Here is a 22567-nt window from a genome sequence, read left to right as displayed (position 1 = left end):
ATGTTACAAAATTGGATTTGACATTTCATCACAATAAACTTTGGTTAAAGCAGCATAAAATTTATTTGGGAGAAATAGTCATTCTGTGTTAAATATTTGAAGTAGGAAGTAGAATTTCAAGTCTATCAATATTCCAAATGGTTTTCTAAGAAATAAATATTCTTACCTTTGAATATTAAATACATTGAAATCAGAATGGACAAATGGAATAGTTTGGAAAAAAGATTATCTTTTTTGCAGGTTTCTGTTGTGCATTCTGTCAAGCACGCATCCATAACAATTCTTGTAATGGTGGTGGAAAATTACTTTCTTGAACTACTGTGGATCATGTGGTGAAGTTATTTCACAACATTGCTCATTATGGAGTTCCAATAATGAGGTAATGCCCTTATTTTTCCAAGGCAGGCTAGTATGTGGTTTTGACAGGAACTTGGAGGGTGACATCCCCTTGAACTAATATCACTGACTCTCCACTCAGCTCTAGAACACCTTGAAAGTAGCAACTCATACATACGACTGCCTTCATTGACTGCAGTTCAGCCTTCAATACCATTATTCCCTCAGTGCTAGTCAAGAAACTACAAACCCAAGGCCTCTGCACCCCCCCTCGCAACTGGGTCCTTGATTTTCTCATTGGAAGACCAGAGTCAGTACGAATTGGAAGCAACATCTCCTCCTCAATGATTATCAACACAGGTGCACCAAAGCTTGGCCCACTGCTCTACTCATTATACACCCATGACTGCATTGCCAGGCATAATTCCAATGCTATCTACAAGTTTGCCAATGACACGTTTGTTGGAAGAATCACAAACGACAATGAGGAAGCGTACAGGAGGAAGATAGATCAGCTCTTTGAGAGGTATTCCAACAACCTGGCACTCAAACATTAGCAAAAGCAAGATGATTGGGGACTTCAGAAGGGAGTCAGGGAAACACGACCCAGTCCTCATCGAGGGCTCAGTAGTGAAGAGCGTCAAGAACTTCAAATTCCTGGGTGTCAACATCTCTGAGGATCTGTCCGGAGCCTCCATGCTGATGCAATCACAAAGAAGGCTCGCCAGCAGCCAGATGCTTGAGGAGATTCGGTACATCATTGAAGACTCTCGAAAACGTCTACGGGTGTACCATGGAGAGCATTCTGGCTGGCTGCATCATTGTCTGATACGGAGGCACCAAATCTCCGGGCAAGGAAAAAATCCAGAGGGTCGTTAACTCAGCCTGCAACATCATAGGCACTAGACTCCACTCCACTGAGGACATCCACATGAGGCAGAGTCCTAAAAAAGGAGCCTCTGTCCTCAAAGACCCCCACCACCCAGGCCATGCCCTCTTCACTCTGATACCATTGGCAAAAAGGTACAGGAGCCTAAAGACGAGCCCTCGGCAGCACAAGGACAGCTTCTTCCCCGAATAACCAATGAACACTGCCTTTTCTTTTGTGCATTTTTAAAAATATTATTGTTGTAAGCTGGTTCAAAATATGAAATCTTGCCACAAAACACCAATCTTCATGACTTGTTCATGTCAATAAATTGTGATTCTAATCTACCTGTGGAGAGTTAAGAAGCAGACTGAGTTCTATTCCAAAAGGATGTTTCATTCCTGCATTCCTAGATTCCATAACTGCAATATAAAATGAAAGAGTGTTATTTCTGTAAGACATTTCATTGCTATGGTTTCAGGCTTTCGCCTGAGAGATTATTTTAATAACCACAATAGTTAAATGATTTGGACTCAAATGTGCTGAATATCTGCAAATAATTGTTGACAACTATAATTAATTGCACATGTTAATTGTACAGGCAGCACAGTGGTGCAGCTGGTAGAGTGGCGACATCATAGCACCAGGGTTCTGGATTCAATCCTGACCTGCGCTACTGTGTGAAGTCTGCACATTCTTGCTATGAATATGTGGGTTTCAAATGGGCGCTCTGGTTTCCTCTCTCCAGCCTAAGTGTTGGTGGCTTTAACTGGCCAATAGCATGCAGCAAAATACAAAAATCTGGAGGGGTTTGATGGGAATATGGGGAAGATAAAACGGGGTCAGTGTAAACAGATGCTTCATGATTGCTGTGAAAGCAGTGGTTAGATGGGCCTGTTTTTCTATTGTATTACTCATTAACCTACTGTAGCAGCAGGAAATGCTTTAATTGATTGAATTCAAATGGTACAAAGTATAGCAGAACTCAGAATTTTGTGGATATTTTGGTCTGAATGAACAAGTGTATTGAAATAGATAGAGAGCTATCGGACCCAAATAATATCTGCCTGAATTTTATCAAAAATTGAAGAAATTATGCTTGTTAATGTTGACCGATTATTTTACTGGAATGGATTAGGCGGGATGTGGTGCCATATTTACATATTTTGCAAGGGCAAAAAGAACTGGGTTGTTGATTGGATTTTTCTCTCAGAGAAAAGTGTACTGAAATTAACAATTTAATGAATTGTAAATGCTAAGACATTGAATTTGATTTGGGAAAAGCAGAGGTCAGTGTGGGGAGGAAGGAGCATTTTTGTTAACATGGGTCAATGAAAATTTGCAACAAAATCAGATTAAGGTGGAGATACTGAGCCAGTCAGGGAGCATATGTGAAAGAGAAAATTAGTGCTTCTGTTCAGGAACTCCTTGTCAAACCTGTTATATTCTAATCTCAAGGATATTGGAGAATTTCTTTTTCTTGTCCTAAATGGTTGGTCTTTCCCAGGAGAATGCTTGAACCCAAGTGAGTAGGTACACACCTGTTCTTTTGCATAAGGGACAGGGTAATGGCACGGTAAGTTTTTCCAATCTGATATTTGGATATATAAGTGTCTAGTGATTTAGGAAGCAATTGCCTCTCATTTCAGGCAGGTGCCAATGGAGACCCTAATATGTAGCAAATAAATTCACAGGGGTATAACTCAATCCTTAATTATATTTGGAAGTAAAGTAGGATGGTATTCTTTGTCGAGAATGCAAGCTATTAGCACTTGATTACAGTCCATGTTTTATTCATAACACTTGAAATTTCTATATTTTTCAGTCGATAGGCAGACATTGAACAAAGTTCCAATAAAAACGAGCTTGTTGAATGATCTGTGCCTTTCAGAACTGTGTGGTATTAAACAGGAAAGTCTGCAGAAAACTGCGATTATAGTGCAGGAAGGAAAGGAAAATAACCAATTTTTCGGGCCTGTGTCCTTTGTCAAGGTACAAGGTCAAAGCAGGGGTCTGAATAAAAAAGTTTGGGGGGGTGGAGAGGAGAGGAGGAGAAGCAGGGGAAGGAGCACAGGCAAACAAGCAGGAGATCATATGGGGAGAGGGCAGGGGCAGAAGAGAAAGAAAGCTGAGGTGATGGGGAAGGGAAGTAGCTCTCTGCATGTGGAGGGAAGGGGGAAGGGAGCTGGAGGAATAGACACAGAGGGATCGGGAAAAACAGAGAGATAGGGGAGGGGCCTATGAGAAAATGGAGGTCAATGTTCATGCCATCTGATTGGAGAGTGCCCAGATGGAAGACAGTGAAACACTCGATATCAGGCACCGAGGGGTATGGGTAGATGCTGGAGAAGTGAATTTTCAGGTTGCTTGTGACCTACTCTTACAATGTCTAAAATTTAACCATCGCTGCATCTGCAGGCTCCTCCCTTTCTACGGATCTGCCCAAAAGACGAACAAGAACATTATAAGGACTGGACAGAGTGGATGCAGATGGGATGTTTCCAATGATGGGAAAATCCAGAACCCGGGGCCATGGCTTGAGGATAACAGGCAAACCATTTAGGACCGAGATGAGGAGGAATTTCTTTACCCAGAGGGTGGTGAATCTGTGGAATTCATTGCCACAGAGGGCAGTGGAGGCAGGTTCATTAAATATATTTAAGAGGGAATTAGATCTATTTCTTCAGTATAAGGGTATTAAAGGTTACGGAGAGAAGGCGGGGACGGGGTACTGAACTTTAAGATCAGCCATGATCTCGTTGAATGGCGGAGCAGGCTCGAACGGTCGAATGACCTACTCCTGCTCCTATCTTCTATGTTTCTATAATTAACACCCCCCCCCCCCACCTCAGATTTACAGATAAAGCCTCTGACCAGGCAACTCTTACTAAGCATGGATAAGAAGACACTTTAAATCACCTCAACGGCGAGCAGCATCAACCAGCTCTTCATCCTGACAAAGGCATTTTATTCAAATACAACTGTTCAAATCGCTGCAATGAGCAAAGTATGGCCAAGGATATCCGCTTGCTGTACATCAGCTCCCATCTTCATCAAAGGTTTATATGTTATTTCAGAGATTATTTACTTTTACAATTTTAAATGTAGGTATTTTTTACCTTCTATTTATTAAAATTTATTTCCCTCTTTTTTTTTGGTTGCTTAAAGCTCCCGATTGTTTTGAATTCCAGATACCAGGAGTTTTATTGTTTTAGATGTTGTTGCTCCAAATTGCAGGTAGTCTTAGTATGGCAATGCTTGAGGCCATGGATAGACACATCGGTGTGGGAAGGGGGTGTGGAATTGAAACGGTTGGCCATCGGGAGACCCCCATTATTGCAGCAGATAGAATGAAGGTGCTCATCGAAACTGACACATTGTTCTACCAGCCATGGCTATTAGTTAAGTGTGGGATACCTTCATTAAGAAGTATTTTGCTGGGAGCTTTAATCATGCCATTTTTTAGCAAACAGAAACACAAAAGAGCCAATGAAAGCTGTGAATCTAAAGATGAAATACACTGACTAGAGAAGGGTGCTTTAGTAGTGGCAGAGCTTGAACACATCAATATTGATGGTTCTAATTGAAAACAGTACTTGTCTCAAGCCAACAAGTTGCAATTAATTTCAGCAGAATTAGATATCAGGATATTCTCAACACAGACCAGCACGTGGGCGAGATAACTGCAGCACGAATATCAGTATTGGCCTGATTTTCTGAAAAGCTATTATAGAAATGTAATAACAGAATTCATTTCACCCATCATGTCCACTCCAGTCACCAAATGGGGATTTTTATCTTACTCCCACACAAACAGTAATTATAGGAATGGAATTAAGATCCTGAGAAATGAATTCCCATTCATATAAGCTCCAACTAGAATTGGGTAGGTTTTAATTAATGTATCGCATGTTTTTTTTTGTCTTTCCAGCATGTGGGTGCTGAGGCATCCTGATGTTTGCATGAAAAAAATTCAGAACAGGGTCATTAAAAATGACCTGAATACACATTTCTGATGACAATCCATATTCACACACCAAACACCTCGGTCATGTGCTCCCTTTAGGCCATTTCAGGTCAGGTCTCGGCCTTGAGGCCGGCTACAGGAGCGGATGGAAAACTAAGAACTTACCTTTCAGAGAGCAGCCCTAAAAGGCTGTACCAGCGTCCCATTCATCTCCAGAGGTGTCTCATAATGGCAATCTTCCCCACCCATAACCCCCCCAGGCAGCTGGTTCCCGGAACAGTTCCTGCTGTTTGGGGGGCTATGGGTAGGGAAAACAGCTATCCCAGCTAACAGCTCCCGCTGTCCCAATGGTCCCTGCTGGCCCCGCCGCCCCTGCCTTGGAGGGAGAGGGGTGAGTGGGGAGATGGAGCCCGCCCCTGATCAGCTGCTTGCAGTGGCTGTTCATCCAGGTCAGGCAGCGAAGCGTAGCGCTCTGCCAATTATCCTTCCCCAAGAAGGGTTGGAATCGGCACCTTGGAAGGTACTTCTTTAGCCATAAGGGCAATTAACCTCTGCCTTTACAAATGAGTGTTTGGTCTATCTGAAAGTGCCTGCTAACACTGAACTCCTTCTCTTCCTCTTATGCACTGTAGCTCTAAATCCACTGTTATATCAGGGCCTCTGTTCCCTCACTCGCTTTAACATGATAAGATATTCAGGTAGTTCATCTGTTCCCCTTAACATACTGACACCATGGTTTCTGCACTGCTCTGAACATACCAGGGCCCTAGTTCCCACAAAACTTATCTGGTTGTGCTTCCCACACCTCCTTGAAACTCATCAGGACCCCTCTCATGAAATTTACTGTGTTGTGTTTTTCATGCTCCCTTTACACTCACCTAATCTCCCTTTAAATTTAATGGGTTCAATGGAAAATGAATGGATACGGCAAATATTAAAAATATCTTGCAGTATTGATTGGAATAACAAGCAAAAGTCTGGAAAATCTGCCAGAGAAACACAAAAAATTACAGATGCTGGAATCTTAAGCAATAAGGTGTTGGAGTAACTCAGTGGGTCAAATAGCAGCCATGGGTAGAAATGGTTAAGATAAAGGTTCCCAACAAGAAAAGTTGACTGAACATTCCCCCCCCCCACCACCCCTGCCTGCCCCCCATGGATGCTGTCTGACCCATTGAGTTCCCTCACAGTGCAATTGTTTGGAAAATCTGCCTCTCCTGCACCATTAAATACCCAAATGAGGTTTACAAAACAGATGATAAGTAATTTAAAAGTTATCTGATCATCAAGTATATTGCAGGATTTTTTTTTAAATAATTGTTTTTCCTCACTTTGAAATGCATCATCAACGTTGGGGCAAAATTGTGGAACAGTGGAAGCTCTTTAAACTAAAATCTGTGCCACAAATTCCTTTAAAATGTTTTTGTTACAAGAAACTGATTTTTAAAAAAGTACCAATGGAAGAACACAACACTTGGTCCAGCAACTCTTTTCTCTTCCTCCTTTAAAGTTATAACCATCTTATTGATATTTCTGATACAACCTTGAGATCATTTAGCTCACTGTTGACTATCTTTTGCAAACATCCCAGTCACATAATGCATGCCAAATACACTGAAACCAAAGCATCGCCCTGAGTTCAGTAAAATGAATACTAACCAATATCAATCCATAATCTGCAACCACCTGGCAACTGCTAAATAAAATATTAGAGAACCGGAAATATACCACTGTCAGAGAAAGAAACGAGATTTGTCACAAGCACCCAAAAAGTGCAGCTGAGTTAAAATATAAACCGTAAACTTGCTACTTTAGCACCCATAATGGCCCCTGGGGAATTCTTATCAGCAGAACTCATCTGAAAATTGGATGAAATGAAATGAGCAGAACAGAATAAAACAAAACTTAAAATCTGTTTCATAAATGATTTATTTTTGCAAAACCATATGCAACATTCTCTCTGCAGCACCACTCATGTCCCTCAATCCACCCGTCTCCCAAACATATAATCATTGCAAATAAAACTGTTTAGAATGCAGTCTATTTTATTGGACCTTAATAATTATAACTTTAGCAACTTTACATTCCATGAACGGAAGTACAAACATTTAGCTCTAAACTTATTAAAGTGTATCAATATCTTAGCTACTTATATTTGTATTTCAACTCCATAAGGATGGCTAGAAGTCTCTAATCAACATGGAAAGAACTTTCACTAAACACGGTATTTAAGCTTGTTGCTTTACATGTCAGGAAGTAGGGCTTAAGAAAAGGCAGTCTGTCATCTTCAATGGATTAAAGGATTTTTTTTATTGCAGTTCAATAGATTCAGGTTTCTGAAAGTCTAGAAAACTTGGGAGTCATTCATAGACAAATGTAAAAAGAGTGGTTCAATGCAAAGTTTACAGTCTCCTTGTGTGTTTGCCAACCCATCTCCTGCAAGTAATTATTGTCTGCTTCTAACTTGCCACTGGTAAAAAATAAAGTGAGTGGGGTGGATGAAGTCAAACCCAATCTGCTCTTCTTTTAAATTACAATTTGTCAAAGAATCCGTAAAACAATTTGTCTGCATATTTTTAAATGCCAAATAGAAATACAACTTCAGTTCATCTTTTGAAGCAATTGTGAAGTTGTTCCTGGTCTAAGAATCTGAACAATTAAATCCAGCTCTTATGCTTTATAAGGGCAACTGACAAGAATTGTCTATGAACATTTATTGAAAACTCATGATCATAAAATCCCAATGCAAATGCGTAAATATGTGTATGAAGCAGTGTTCAAGTTTTTTATTTTGTTTGTCATGGTACATGAGTATAGCCATTTAACAGTTCCCATTGTACATTAGTATAGTCATTTAACAGTTCCCATTGAAGAGTGCCAAAATGTTATGTGAGCGTTGAACCACCTCACTATTTTCACCAAAAGGAATCTAAATAAACCATTCAGTGTTAATACAGTGCAAATTTGTTCTTAAATTTACAATGAATCTAGGTATCATTATGACATTAAAATCAACCTTACAAAATTCTACTTTTCTGCTTCACCACCACACCCAGTAAGAGTATTTTTTGAGGAAATCCTTGAAAAGAAACATCATTTAGGAGTTGCAAAATGAACACTTTGGATTCAGATATTATTACTTATCAACAACATCCTAGTAGGCATTCTTAAGTTTTTTAAATAAGCATAACACATAACATTACGAAAAAATATAATCATGAACTTCAGCTTTCTTGTGTTTGTTTTTGGGGGGGTGGGGTGGGGGTTTAAGCACGAGAGCAAAACATCAGGATCAGGGCAATTCTATCTGAGAGAAGAAAAATATTTCAGTAACTCAGTTCAGTTTTGAACTCAGTTCATACTTCTAAAATAAGACATACAACTTTATATGTTACTTTTCATCACATTTTTTGTATCATTTGTCCACCTGTCAATTAATCTTTGTGTTATTTTCCCATATCTGTTCTTCCTCAATGTTGCTATGGCTATTTTGAATGAAGCCAACTATTTTGAAAAGTTGTGCTTCCACTTACTATCTCCTTCAAGTGTAGTCCAATTTTAAAACATTAGCATAACTGCTTTGCAGAGTTAGGCAGCTAAACAATGCACATTGATTCCTAGAAAGACACCTTCCAGGCCAACATTAGAAAACTAAATCACTTAATCAAACAGAAATTGAAATGTAAATTAGTTTGCAATGTTTGAAAATTTAGCACTTTTTCTTGAATTAATTGAGATTATTTCAAAGACTTCTGTTTTAGTGGCTTTTATGTAAAGAATTACATCGGTTTTGGATGACCTATTAAATTTGAATTATCAACACTGTTTAGTAATTCACTCTGTTTGTGAGCTATTTCTGGAACAGCAAAAGATTCCAATTTCTTTCTACCATTTTCCATGTAGGAATTGTTACACCCACAGCAGATGCAATCTAGACAGGCTCTACGATTTGCATAACAAGGGCACCTCTGTCCCCTGCAAGTCAGAACACTGGGGGCACATGCTGCACGACCACATTTACAGCCAGGTTTCCCTCTTGGTTTTTTATAAACAGATTTCATTGAACTAGCATATTCTTGGAATCCTAATCTCTTTACTGCTTTATGTTTAGCATTGAAACTTTTAACCATATTTTTCAACCTTTCAGCGACTCTACTATGTCTGTTATCAGTGGGCTGCTTTTCATTAAATGGCAGCATGGTTGATATAGGAATCTGCTCAGTGGATGTTTGAATTGAGCTTTCATCCTTATTATCTTCTACATTACAACTGTCTTTGTTCTGTAACATGTTTTGCTTGCAAATCTTTCTGGTAAAGACATTTACAGCTTTTACACTGACATCAATGTCATTTGGGTGATTTGAAATGGTCGTTTTTTGTACCACCTGGAGTGGAGTCAATTTACTTATTATTTTCATAACTTTTTCTGTACAACATAACACACTGGATTCCATTTCATCCTGCACCAGCCTCATGCCTTCCTCCAACAAAATATTCAAGTTAACTGGTAAGGTGCTATTTTCTGAAATATCCTCCATGATGGCACAACTAGCTATATAATCACAAAGTTTCTTATAACAAGTTACAAGAATACAAAGTTGCTCATTTTCCACAAATGTTCCATGGTCTTTGCACCAATTGCAGGAAGGCTTCATTTGCATTTTCTGCCCTGTACATCTCTTACAAACAACATGCTGGCATACTGACTCTTTTGGACCAACTGGATTTCTCAGGAGGTTACCTAAATCAAAGAAATGAAAGTTCTCAAATATGATCACAATTATTTGTGAAGCAGTTTCAAAACAATGAAAAGAAGAAAATGTATGTATTAAACAAATCTAGACACAAATAGTAAAAACAATCAAATGGTTACTACATGGTAGACATTATTTAACTGAGTGGCCTTAGCAAGTCTGAACAAAACATACAAATCAAAAGTGGGAAAAGATATTTATTGTAGGAAAAAAGATTGAGTATATTTGCAGATTATCAAAATACTGTAATGACAAATACTAGCCTTCTGAGAAGGAAGATTCTGCCTGACTTTTTCATAAAGTCAAAACACAGTGGTCAGTTGTAACCTTATGATATGGTTTGCACCAACTTCAAAATAGTTTTTGATTAAGCCCGTGATAAATGTCTATCAAAGCTGTACTGAATTTGGTAAAACACTGGAGAATTAATAAGAAACTAAATAAATGAGATGTAGAGGATAAATTGTACAGCATCACAGAGGATGCCTTGTATACTAACAACATGGATTTTATATTGGAATTTTTCAAAGCAGAAACTGAATTTTCTGCCCGTCACTTTTTGCACTGGCCATCATGCAACCATCGACTCTAATCCATTTTATTTCTTTCCCCTCTCATTTCCCCATCAAGTCACCAAATTCTGACACACCAGCGAAAGCTTGGAATAGACAATTCACTGACTTCATCAGGCATTCATTACAATCTTTCTCCAGAGGCTGGTGAAGAAGTTGTTCTTGCTGGGACTCAACAACCTTCTCTGTAACTGGATTCTGGACTAACAGAAAGACCAGTCTGCCTGGTCAACAGCAGAATGTCCAGCATCATCTCGCTGAGCACTGGAGCACCTCAGGGCTGTGTGCTCAGTCTGCTCCTGTTCATGCTACTGACCCACGACTGCATCACTAGCTCCAAAAGAGGCATCAAGCACCTCAGGGCTGTGTGCTCAGTCTGCTCCTGTTCATGCTACTGACCCACGACTGCATCACTAGCTCCAAAAGAGGCATCAAGCACCTCAGGGCTGTGTGCTCAGTCTGCTCCTGTTCATGCTACTGACCCGAGACTGCATCACCAGCTCCAACAGAGGCATCAAGCATCTCAGGGCTGTGTGCTCAGTCTGCTCCTGTTCATGCTACTGACTCGCGACTGCATCACCAGCTCCAACAGAGGCATCAAGCACCTCAGGGCTGTGTGCTCAGTCTGCTCCTGTTCATGCTACTGACCCGCGACTGCATCACCAGCTCCAACAGAGGCATCAAACACCTCAGGGCTGTGTGCTCAGTCTGCTCCTATTCATGCTACTGACCCACGACTGCACCACCAGCTCCAACAAAGGCATCAAGTTGCAGTTGACACAACAATTGTTTGCCTCATCAGCAACAACGAGTTGCACTACAGAGAAGAGGTGGAAAATCTCGTGAAACAGTACGAGAGTAACAACCTGAGTCTCAACATGGACAAAATGAAGATGATTGTGGACTTCAGGAGGACCAACAGCGATCAACCTCCACAACCTATCAACAACTCTGTACTAGAGAGTGGAGTGTACCAAGTTCTTTGGAGTTCACGTAACTAGTGACATTTTGTGGACACCCAATAATTCCTCACTTGTCAGATAGGCGCAACAGTGACTGCACATCCTAAGACTGAAGCACGCAAGGCTACCGACCACCATTCTGTCATCCTTCTATAGGAGGTCTAATCCAGAGCATCCTGGCCGGCTGCAGGATGATAAGAATGGCAGAGAGGATCACTGGAGTCTCCCTCTCTCCCCCCCACCCCCCCACTCCCCACTGACGTGATCCACCGGGATTGTTCCCTGAAGAGGGGACGCAAAATCATTGAGGACCCCTTCCAATCTGCACACACCATCTTTCAGCTTCTCCCATCGGGGGAAGAGATACAGGAGGATCAGAGCCAGCACCACCAGGCTGAGAAACAGCTTCTTCCCACAGGCAGTGAGAACGCTGAACGACCAAAGGAACAGCTCACACCAACCATCTGGGACTTTCATTTGTACAAAGCAAGATTTATTTATTTATTTTTATAGATAAACTACTTGTCCTGCCTATGTAATATTTGCCTGCATGTGTGTTAGGTCCGGTTGTGTGTCTGCATGTGTTGCACTGGATTACACTGTTTCGTCGGGTTGTACTTGTACAATCAGATGACAATAAACTTGAGTTGAAATTCCTCAGAGTCCACTTAGGTAATGACCCTATCCTGGACACACATCTCCTCACTTATCAGAAAGCTGCAACAGCAACACCCTGAGAAGACTGAAGCGGGTAAGGCTACAGGCCACCATCCTGTCATCTTCCTCAGCAGATAGCTCTGCAAAAGATAGTGAGCACAGTCTGGTACATCATCAAGGATCCACACCATCCAAGACCTACTGTACTCGCTGCTGGCATCAGGAAAGCAGTATAGGTACCTCAAAACTAGAGCAAACAGGTTCAGGAACAGTTGCAACTACTCCATCATCAGACTCCTCAACAACAATCAATCACAGACTCATTTAAGGACTCTTAATTTGCCCATATTTTTTACTGAATATTTTTCTGCCATTACTGTCAGTTTGTTTACATTTTTCTTTTATATACCTATCTTTTTTTTCTTGAGTTTAGTTTAGTTACTAATTCTGTTTGACCCGCAGAAAAAAGAACCACAGGATTGCATGTGATGTCATGTCTGAACTCCGACAATAAAACTGAATTTTAAATTTTAACCACTTCATCACTTTGATATGGATTGGTGATATCTTGCCTATCTTTGACCCATTACCATCAAGATGGTACAGGAGCATCAAAATAAGGTCTGCCAGGCTGGGAAATAGCTACTTCCTGCAAACTGTGAGATTGATGAACAGCATCCTGTAACCAAGCAAATCATCCCAAAATATTAATTTTAAATTATATCATTATGTATATGCATTATTATTATTATGTACTGTGTATTGTGTATATACCATGGTCTGGAGAAACCCTGTTTTGTTGGGTTGCGATTGTAGTCACCTAATAAACTTGAACTTGAAAGGTAAAAAGAATCAAATGAGAGAGAATACGTTGCATCAGTACAGGAGATTAAATCGAGGAAGAATGGAATAAAAGATCTTACAGTCCTTGAAACTGGCATGGACTAGATGGGCTGAGTGGTTGCCTTCTCCGTCAGTAATAAAATCAAATCTGCATTCTTTAAATGAGTTTTTGGTGTTTTTTTTTTAATTATTAGCAAGGAACTAAATCGAGAGGACACAGTCTCAAGATTCGGGGGAGTAGATTTAGGACAGAGATGAGGAAAAATAGTTTTTCCCAGAGAGTAGTGAATGTTTAGAATTCTCTATCCAGGAAAGTGGTTGAGGCTGCTTCATTAGACATATTTAAAATTCGGTTAGATAAATTTTTACATGATAGAGGAATTAGGGGATATGGGGAGAAGGCAGGTAGGTGGAGTTAGGCCATAAATTAGATCAGCCATGATCTTATTGAATGGCAGAGCAGGCTCGATGGGCCATTTTTGGCCTATTCCTGTTCCTACTTCCTATGGAGTGAATCTTCTTCTTCTTTGGCTTGGCTTCGCGGACGAAGATTTATGGAGGGGGTAAATGTCCACGTCAGCTGCAGGCTCGTTTGTGGCTGACAAGTCCGATGCGGGACAGACAGACATGGTTGCAGCGGCTGCAGGGGAAAATTGGTGGGTTGGGGTAGGGTGTTGGGTTTTTCCTCCTTTGCCTTTTGTCAGTGAGGTGGGCTCTGCGGTCTTCTTCAAAGGAGGTTGCTGCCCGCCAAACTGTGAGGCGCCAAGATGCACGGTTGGAGGCGAGATCAGCCCACTGGCGGTGGTCAATGGGGCAGGCACCAAGAGATTTCTTTAGGCAGTCCTTGTACCTTTTCTTTGGTGCACCTCTGTCACGGTGGCCAGTGGAGAGCTCGCCATAGAACACGATCTTGGGAAGGCGATGGTCCTCCATTCAGGAGACGTGACCCACCCAGCGCATATGTATTGATCAGTAAATTGGCTTTCTCATTGGTAAAATGAAAATCCTTCAAATTAGACACTGAAATAAGCAGAGGACTGGAGAGTAGTGGATCTAGCATATGCTTCATTCTTGCACCTGTATAGGTGTCACAAAATTTAAGGCTTCATCACCAAAGATACCCTGTGGGCCGCGGTGGGTCTATAATAGCAATTAAAACTCAGGCAGTGCAAAATGAGGATCTGCCCATTATGCTGTTAGGATGGTTCCCTGAAAGCTCTTGCTCGACAGCTTAGGGATGAGTCAAGAAACAAGAGTAAGATATCGGACATGTTGACATCTGACTTCCATTCACAATGCTCTTCTGGAACACAAGGACAAATTCACTGGAGTCAGACAGTGGTTTTCTATGGATAGAAACCACATACATTAAACTCATCATTACCAGCACCTTTTCCAAAATTATTAAAGGGAGGTTGATGTCAGTTATCTCAGGACTCAGAATGCAATTGCCAAATATAAAAGCTGTATGCCAGGATGATTTGCAGCCAAGTTTCGGCAGTGATTTAATGAACATTCTCGAAACAGGTCACAAAGCAACATTGTATGAGGTTACAACTTGTGCTTTCTGTTCAGACATTGAGCAAGAGACCATAATAATTATGAACAGCTATGGGATGCACACAACCATGTTTCCAAGCAGCAAGTAATTTGACTAACCAATCAGATTAGCTATTGGGGATGTTGTTTCCAGGTTGGATGTGCTTTCAACTTTTTGCAAATTATTCTTATTGATCTTGTAGACAAGTAGGGTCTTAATTTAACGGATCATCAGTAAATGCTGGAAATACCTAGCAAGTCACGCAACATCTACAAAGAATTAAGACAATAGGACAAAAGACGCACTGTAATTTGAATATTGGGAAAGGTAGAACATTGGGAGTGTCAATGTCAGGAGGGAAATAGTGATATAGGGAGTAAAGAGTTCTTATGGCGATGCCAACTAAAAGTAAGGCAGCATCATTAACAGGGGTTAGTGCAACACTGTTGCAGTGCCAGTGACCTGGATTCGAATCCGGTGCTGCCCATAAAGTGTTTGCATGATCTCCTCATGTCTGCATGGATTTTCCCCAGGTGCTCCTGTTTCCTCCCACCCTCCAAAAATGCACAGGACAATTGGGAATAATTGAGTGGAACGGGAGGGCCAGTTACCGTGCTGCATGTCTACATTTTAAAAAAAGAATGTGAGAAGGCGAAATAAGAACAAAAATCAAACCAATAAAAATGCTGTAAACACTGGAAATCTAAAAATACTCTGGAGGCAGCAGCATGTGAGAGGACAGAAATGGAATTAACATTTCAGGTTGATGAATTATCAACAGAGCAAGTCAGATGACACAAGCCAAAAAAGATTGGTTATCTAAAATTGTTGAACTCTGTGGGGAGTCCTGAAAGGCGAATATGACAAGTCATCAAAGATTTTGTTCAGAATAAATGCATTCCTCCAATGAGCTTACCAAGGACTTATCAAGTCCTGAGGATCTTGACTGATGCCAGTACTGCCAAGATGAAAATTCCTGGCCCTTTGGCTAAAAATGTGAGACTGAACATACTTTAGGAAGTAATGGTGTTGGAGGAGGTAAAGGAGTAATTTGAAGAAGATCGATATGTCAGGTTTGAAAAGCACAGAGATCTTTGTCTGCAATTTTATTATTTGGAGATTGTTTTTCATATTATCAGGTGGCTCCCTGCAAGCAGTGACTGAGGATTTTCAGATTTATTGTCAGGGTACATAAATGACATTCCACATAAACCTGAGATTCTTTCTCCTGTGGGTGAGGCAGAAGGAACATTTATTGGTGGTGCAAAAAACTGCACAATCTGCAAGTGTAAATAAATAAAGAAATGTAAACTGACAGTGCATTCAAGAGGGGAAAAACACAAAGTGCGAAAGAGTCCTTAAATGAGTCCCTGATTGAGTTTGTCGTTGAGGAGTCTGATGGTGGAAGGGTTGCAGCTGTTCCTGAATCTGGTGCTGCGAGTCTTGTGGCATTTATACCTCTTTCCTGATGATAGCAGCAAGAACAGAGCATGTGCTGGGTGGTGTGGATCCTTGTTCACTGCTGCTGCTCTCCAATGGCAGCATTCCATGTAGATGTTCTTCATGGTGACAAGGGTTTTGCCTGCAATGTCCTGGGCTCTGTCTAGTACCATTTGCAGGGTTTTACGTTCAGGGTATTGGTGTCCTCATTCCAGACCCCGATGCAACCGGTCAGCACACTTTCCACCAAATCTGTAGAAATTTGCCAGGGTTTCCAAAGTCATATTGTACCTCTGCAAACTCCTAAGGAAGTCGAGGCACCGACATTCTTTCTTCACAATGCCATTAGTGTTATCTCCTTCGTTCTTATTGGAAAAATCTGCAGTTTTGCAAAGATCTGCAATTCCATGGTGATTTTCTACTTTCCTTCTGACTGAGCATTTGGGTTTTGTCACTCATCCATGCACAGATCTCATCAGAAGAGAGTCCAAAATTATTTTTAATCAGTTACCACTCTGGCTCTCTTTTGGCCCAGGAGACATGTTAGTATAGTGTTTTATTTAAACTTCTTTTCCATGTAACGTAGATTTCAATATCATTTTTATTACTATACAAGATTTGTTCATATTTTTATTGTCATGTACCTATGTAACATTTATTCAATGAAGCCAATAAAAATATTGAAAAAGAATAAAAGATGGCTGAGTAAAAAAAACATAAAGGTCATCTAATTTGGTCAGCACTCTACACAACCATCACTTAGGGATTGTACTATGTTCTGAATTTATAACTACTCAGCATACAAAACATCAGTTTCCCTGAGATGAGCACTTTGAGTTCTGACTCAGTTCCGTTGGTCATCACAGTCTGATAGTTGAGAACATTATTAAAGCTGAGAAGTCTGCAATTTCAATAGTGACGTGCTTTAAATGTAAGTAAAGCACAAGGCAGCACCATGGTCCAGCTAGAACTGCTACCTCAGTATCAAGAGACGTGGGTTTTATCTTTACCTCTGGTGCTGTCCCTTCTCTGCAATTGGATCCTGGACTTCTTGATTGAAAGGCCACAGTCTGCCTGGGTTGGCAGCAAAACCTCAAGCCCAATCACACTCAGCACTGGTGCACCTCAGGGCTGCATACTCAGCCTGCTACTGTTTACACTGCTAACTCCAGACTTACTGCCAGGTTCAGCTCCAAAATAATCATAAAGTTTGCAGATGACACAACGGTAGTTGACCTAATCGGCAACAATGATGAGTCGGATTAGAGAGGAGATGGATAGGCTTGAACACATACCAAGAGCAAGAGCAAGAACCCGAGTCTCAATATGAAGACAAGGGAGATGAATATGAGCTTCAGGAGAGCAAAGTACCACTCCCCATTACATATAGAGACAGTGGGGAGCATAAAGTTCCTTGGTGTCCATTTATCCTGGACCTACAAATCTCATTAGTCAGGAAGGTGCAGCTGCACCTACACTTCCTCTAGAGTTTGAGGAGGACAAGACTAGGCCACCATCCTAACGTTTTACAGGAGCACATGAGGGTCCTCCCTGGCTGCACCATAGAGTGGTAAGGCAAAGAATCAGATCAGAAATCAGTATGAATGGTGATTAAAACTGCTGAGAGTATCACTGGAATCTCCCATCCCTCTATCAACGATATCTACAGGAAGCGGTACTCAAAGAGGGTTCAATTATCGAGGACCCTTACCATTCAGCCTGCAGCATGAGACACTACCTTCAAAGTGATACAGCAGTATAAAAACCAGGACTGCTGGGCTGAGAGTTTCTTCCCACAGTGAACCTGCTGAACAATTCTAGAAACCTGTAAATTATTTTTATATATGTAGTTTGTGTGTAGTGTACTGTACTGTGTGTCCTCTATGGTCTGGAGATACACTGTTTCATCAGGGAGGGGGTGGGGGTGGTGAGTGTGTGTTATATTATTTACAGAGAGATACAATCAGATTACAATAAACTTGAACTTGTAGTTAGCTGTTCCCTCTGGATTCTTTGGCTTCTTCCCACATCCCAAAGGCCTGCAGTCTGGTAGGTTAATCAGCCACTGTGTGGAGGTCAGTGGTAGAATCTGCGAGAATTTGTTGAGAATGTGGGAAGAAAAAACAGGATTAATGTAGAATCAAAAAAAAACTGGCTAATGGTTGGCACAGTCGTAGCGGGCTAAAATGCCTGTTTTCATTCTGTATCTATGTGATAGTACAGATCTATCACCAATGTATATAGTGTATATAGTTACAGTATCTAGACTGTGCTTACAGCGATTGGCTGAGAGCTTAGCCACGCCTAATGTATGGGTCTTAAAGGGTTGTGTCCCTAGCCAGGTCGGATCATTCCGGACTGGTCAGCCACCTATGAAGAACTCCTGTCTTTTGCTAAAAGCCTTGGTTTGGATCAACAAGTCTTTGATTCTTTTGACGAGCTCTACAATCTATGAATGCTCTTTAAGGGCCAATTCATTATTTGATGTGCATTTAACACTTTGCTATACAAAAGATCTAGGTCATGGCAACCACAAGCTTTATTTTGCCTTCTGATCTCACTTTGAACTCTATTTCCTTCACCTCACTTGCTTACCCTCCCCCAAAATATACCAATATCATCTCTTCCCTGAGATAGCAAATTCCATATTCTTGCTATTTTTTGGATCAAGAAGTTTCTCCTGATTTCTTGTAGCTCGATCAACTTCTTATCTTGGACCTTTCATGTATCAAGTATATTAATTGGACCAGCTGACCAGGGAGATCAGTTATCCTGAGATTACCTGTTATTTTAGTCCAGTTCTTGGCATTAATCCTATATCTTGCCTTTAGTCCAGCTATTTACTAGTTGGTTCTTGTTGATCATCGCTTAGCCCAGTTCTTTATCAATAATCCCGCTGTTAGTCAAGCACTGCATCTTAACCGAAGTTTGAAGTGTCCCACTCATTGGTAATCACATCCTGAAAGTTTGGGGAGTGTGAAGTTGACAACGGGGGGATATCTCCTCCACCCAGTCCATGTTGGAGGGGAAGGACAGCTTATGAAGATTAAGGTGAGAGGGGAATGTTTTTTATAAGGAATAAGGACAACAGTTTGTGTGTGTGTGTGTGTGGGGGAGGGTGCAAGAGCTCACTTTAACATCCTTGCCAACCCCTCATTCATCCTTGGCTGTGAATAAATAACCAGCCCATTAACCAAGATAGTTGCTGAATGATCCTGCTGTCTTGCTCATTGGCCAGGGTTAGGCCCAAACACCATTTGCTCATTGGCCAGGGTGAGACCCAAGCTCCACTTGCTCATTGGCCAGGGTGAGACCCAAGCTCCACTTGCTCATTGGCCAGGGTGAGGCCCAAGCCCCACTTGCTCATTGGCCAGGGTGAGGCCCAAGCTCCACTTGCTCATTGGCCAGGGTGAGACCCAAGCCCCACTTGCTCATTGGCCAGGGTGAGACCCAAGCCCCACTTGCTCATTGGCCAGGGTGAGGCCCAAGCCCCACTTGCTCATTGGCCAGGGTGAGGCCCAAGCTCCACTTGCTCATTGGCCAGGGTGAGACCCAAGCCCCACTTGCTCATTGGCCAGGGTGAGACCCAAGCCCCACTTGCTCATTGGCCAGGGTGAGGCCCAAGCCCCACTTGCTCATTGGCCAGGGTGAGACCCAAGCCCCACTTGCTCATTGGCCAGGGTGAGACCCAAGCCCCACTTGCTCATTGGCCAGGGTGAGGCCCAAGCCCCACTTGCTCATTGGCCAGGGTGAGACCCAAGCGCCACTGGGCCTTCCCGTGACGTGGTTCGCTTACCGCACACGGCGCAGGACAGCCACTGGCGCAGCGAGGGCACCAGCCGGCCGAGGTCCGCCCGCAACTGCTCGGACACGGCGCCGCCAACCGAGGGCGGCGACAGCAGCATGGCGCAGCGGCACGCAGCCACGTAGATCTCCGTGGCCGTGGCAGGGTTCATGATGGCCGGTCGGGGAACCACGTGGAAAGCCCCGCCCCTTTACGCTGATTGATTGCTGGGCTCTATTTGGGCGGGGCGACGGTCAGCCAATTGGTCGGTTGGGGCGTCAATCACCGCCTCTGGCGAGAAACGCCCAGTGCGAACGCTGCGCCTCGCCTGACTTGAGGAATGCGAAAATGATTATGAGGGTTTAAACACGCCAAATAACATAGACCAACCGTGCCTAAACTGTCATAAAATCAGGGGAAATGGCATCTTTAAAATAAACACCAACGACTTGAGAATTAATCTCAAGTCCTCATGTTTCAGCCAACTGCACTGATAAAAGTTTTCAAAGTTTATCATGAGTTAAACATAAACTCAAATTGACTGTCCAATAAAATATGCACCCTTAGATCTAAAAAGCAAAACACAGCGTTGAGTACTCTTCTTATGGATTGCCTATTCCACAGTTGTTAACCAAATGACCAATTGGAATTGTCATTCCCAGTAGTTGCCATGATGTGGACTCAACTTGTTATCACAGATTTCCCAGAAAACCACGTGGTCAGGAAGCCCAACACCAGGGGTCAAAATATTAAAATGTATCCAAAGCTTGAGGAATCATCGCAATTCTGTGCTTTTGATTGCATTCAAAACTGAAATCAACAGATGTATTTTAGAGAAATAAAATAATGTGGGATTAAAGCAAAGCGTGATGTGAAGCCATGAGATGGATCACAGTCAGAAATATTGATGAAGTGCCAAAAAAAAGCAATGAGAAAGGTGACATTAAAAACTATATTGTAAAGAGGAAAGGAAAGCACTTTCAAATTGAAAGCAATATAGTTCAATATGAAGTCCAGCTTTCCATTCTAAACAAAAACCAATAATTTATAAGGAGTAATTTGCGTGTTGCATTAGGGAATTGCATCAAAAATATGATCATGGCCAGGCATTAGCTAGCCTTTAAAGAAATAAATTACAATCGAAATATATATTCCTGTAAAGATGCACAAACACACAACAGGAAAATGCTCCAAGAACGGATGACAGGCATATAAAGGCTTACAAAGTTACCAACAAACATACAAGGCCTGAGGAATGAGTATTTTAGCATTCAAAGGATCAAACGATCAAGGGAAAACAGAATATAGGTTAAACAAGCAAGGGACACAAAAGACCATAACAACCTAATAAGTAAGGCTTGTAATGGGCTCCAAAGAAGTTGCAAAAAAAAAGGCAGAGGAATTCACCAGAAACTAAAATGCAGAAATACTGAAGAACCAGCATCTTGTAAAAATTAAATTAGTATTTGTAATAAAATTACAAAATCAATTCATGTGCCTGAACACTGATATCCAAAGGACCAGATGAAGTATATCCATAGGTGTAATGAAAAGTGGTTTGGAAGATGGTGAATGACATGGTTATGATTGTCTCAACAGTCTAGAAATTGCAGTACCTGCAAACTGGAGGGTTGCTGGTAAGATCCAACTATTTTAAAAAAGCCAGAAAAATCAAGTAACTACAAACCTTTGAATGACATCTGCAGTTGACAAAAATCCTGGAATCTTAAATGATATCAAGATGTTTAGAAGGGAAATGGACTACTGGAGAAACTCAGCAGGATCCCCAGCACCAATAAGAACTAAATATTATATAACCAATGTTTTTGGCCTGACCTCTTTGACAAGGTTTCACTTTGTTATGAAAAGAAAATAATGTTTAGCTCATCAATTGGCATTCAGAGCATGCAACTAGTAGCAGAGATGAGGAATCTGCTGTTGATAAAAAAGGTCTCCCATAAAAGGATCGTGAATGAGTTTAAAGCATGGAATTAAAGTCACATGCCAGTGTGGATTGAGAGCTGGTTAACAATAAAAAATGTACAAATAAATTTCAAAATGTACAAACTGGTCTGTCTCAAATGAAAGCCTGTGATTTTTGACAGTCTACAAAAAGCAGTGCTTCTGTAGTAACGATTCAAAAATCTATACTATTGTAGTACTAAATATATTTCCAAGTGGAAACATGTAACAATGTGGGAAATGTGATATTCAAGGAGATCCTGCTGGCCCTATTTGTAAATGCATGTACAACAATGAAGGAAAGCTAATATGCTTACATTGGAAGATAGTAGATTGTAGAGTTGAGAATGACAAGTGACAGCATTAAGCAATACAAAATACTATGAGGGTCTGATAATGAACAAAGAGGAGGACAATTTTGCATGGCCCAGATTCCAGAACTAAGGGTCACAAAATAAGAGGTAAGCCATATGAAAATTTCTTCAGTGTGGCTAATCTTTGGAATTCTCTGCATGAATACAAAACAACTTCAGTGATTTAAAAATTTATGAATATTAGAAGAATCAAGGGATATAGACACAGGGTAGAATCTTGAGGCAAAAAAATCAAGCAGTGATTTTTTTTTGAATGGCCAAGGGGCTAAATAGTCTTACCCTGTTATTTCTTTTCTTATATGTGCAATTAAACCAAAACTAGGCTCCCACTTATTTAGTAATTTATATCACTGTAGAGACTTTTTTTTTCCTTTATAATTGCTTGCAGAAATTAGGTCTTTGTTGTCTACGACTCATTCAAACAAATCCATACTAAAGTTGAGTTTTCCACAGTTAAATTATAATTAAAGTTTTTGAAACTCTTTTAATGTCTGCATTTTCATAAAAC

The 22567-nt window shown here is 41.1% G+C and overlaps 1 protein-coding gene across 3 annotated transcripts; it reads right to left on the bottom strand.

Annotated features, from left to right (window-relative positions):
- Positions 1-7929: 7929 nt before the first annotated feature.
- LOC138740376 (E3 ubiquitin-protein ligase MSL2-like) lies at positions 7930-19926 on the bottom strand. 3 transcript variants are annotated; one of them, XR_011342874.1, is made up of 3 exons: positions 19736-19926; positions 17912-18028; positions 7930-9912 (listed from the first exon to the last, which is right to left on the bottom strand). XR_011342874.1 is itself a non-coding variant. In XM_069892926.1 (2 exons), exons 1-2 carry the CDS (start codon positions 19893-19895, stop codon positions 8951-8953), a joined length of 1122 nt encoding a protein of 373 aa, XP_069749027.1. In that variant the 5' UTR covers positions 19896-19926; the 3' UTR covers positions 7930-8950. The 3 variants fall into 3 exon arrangements, 1 of the variants encoding a protein (XP_069749027.1); XM_069892926.1 differs by lacking the exon at positions 17912-18028; XR_011342873.1 differs by lacking the exon at positions 7930-9912 and having other exon boundaries at positions 15735-18028.
- Positions 19927-22567: the final 2641 nt, after the last annotated feature.

This window comes from Narcine bancroftii, chromosome 8 (genome assembly GCF_036971445.1).
Source record: "Narcine bancroftii isolate sNarBan1 chromosome 8, sNarBan1.hap1, whole genome shotgun sequence".
In the NCBI taxonomy this organism is placed as follows: domain Eukaryota; kingdom Metazoa; phylum Chordata; class Chondrichthyes; order Torpediniformes; family Narcinidae; genus Narcine; species Narcine bancroftii.
The sequence above is the reverse complement of the archived record's forward strand: the minus strand, read 5'-3'. Positions and strand labels throughout refer to the sequence as shown.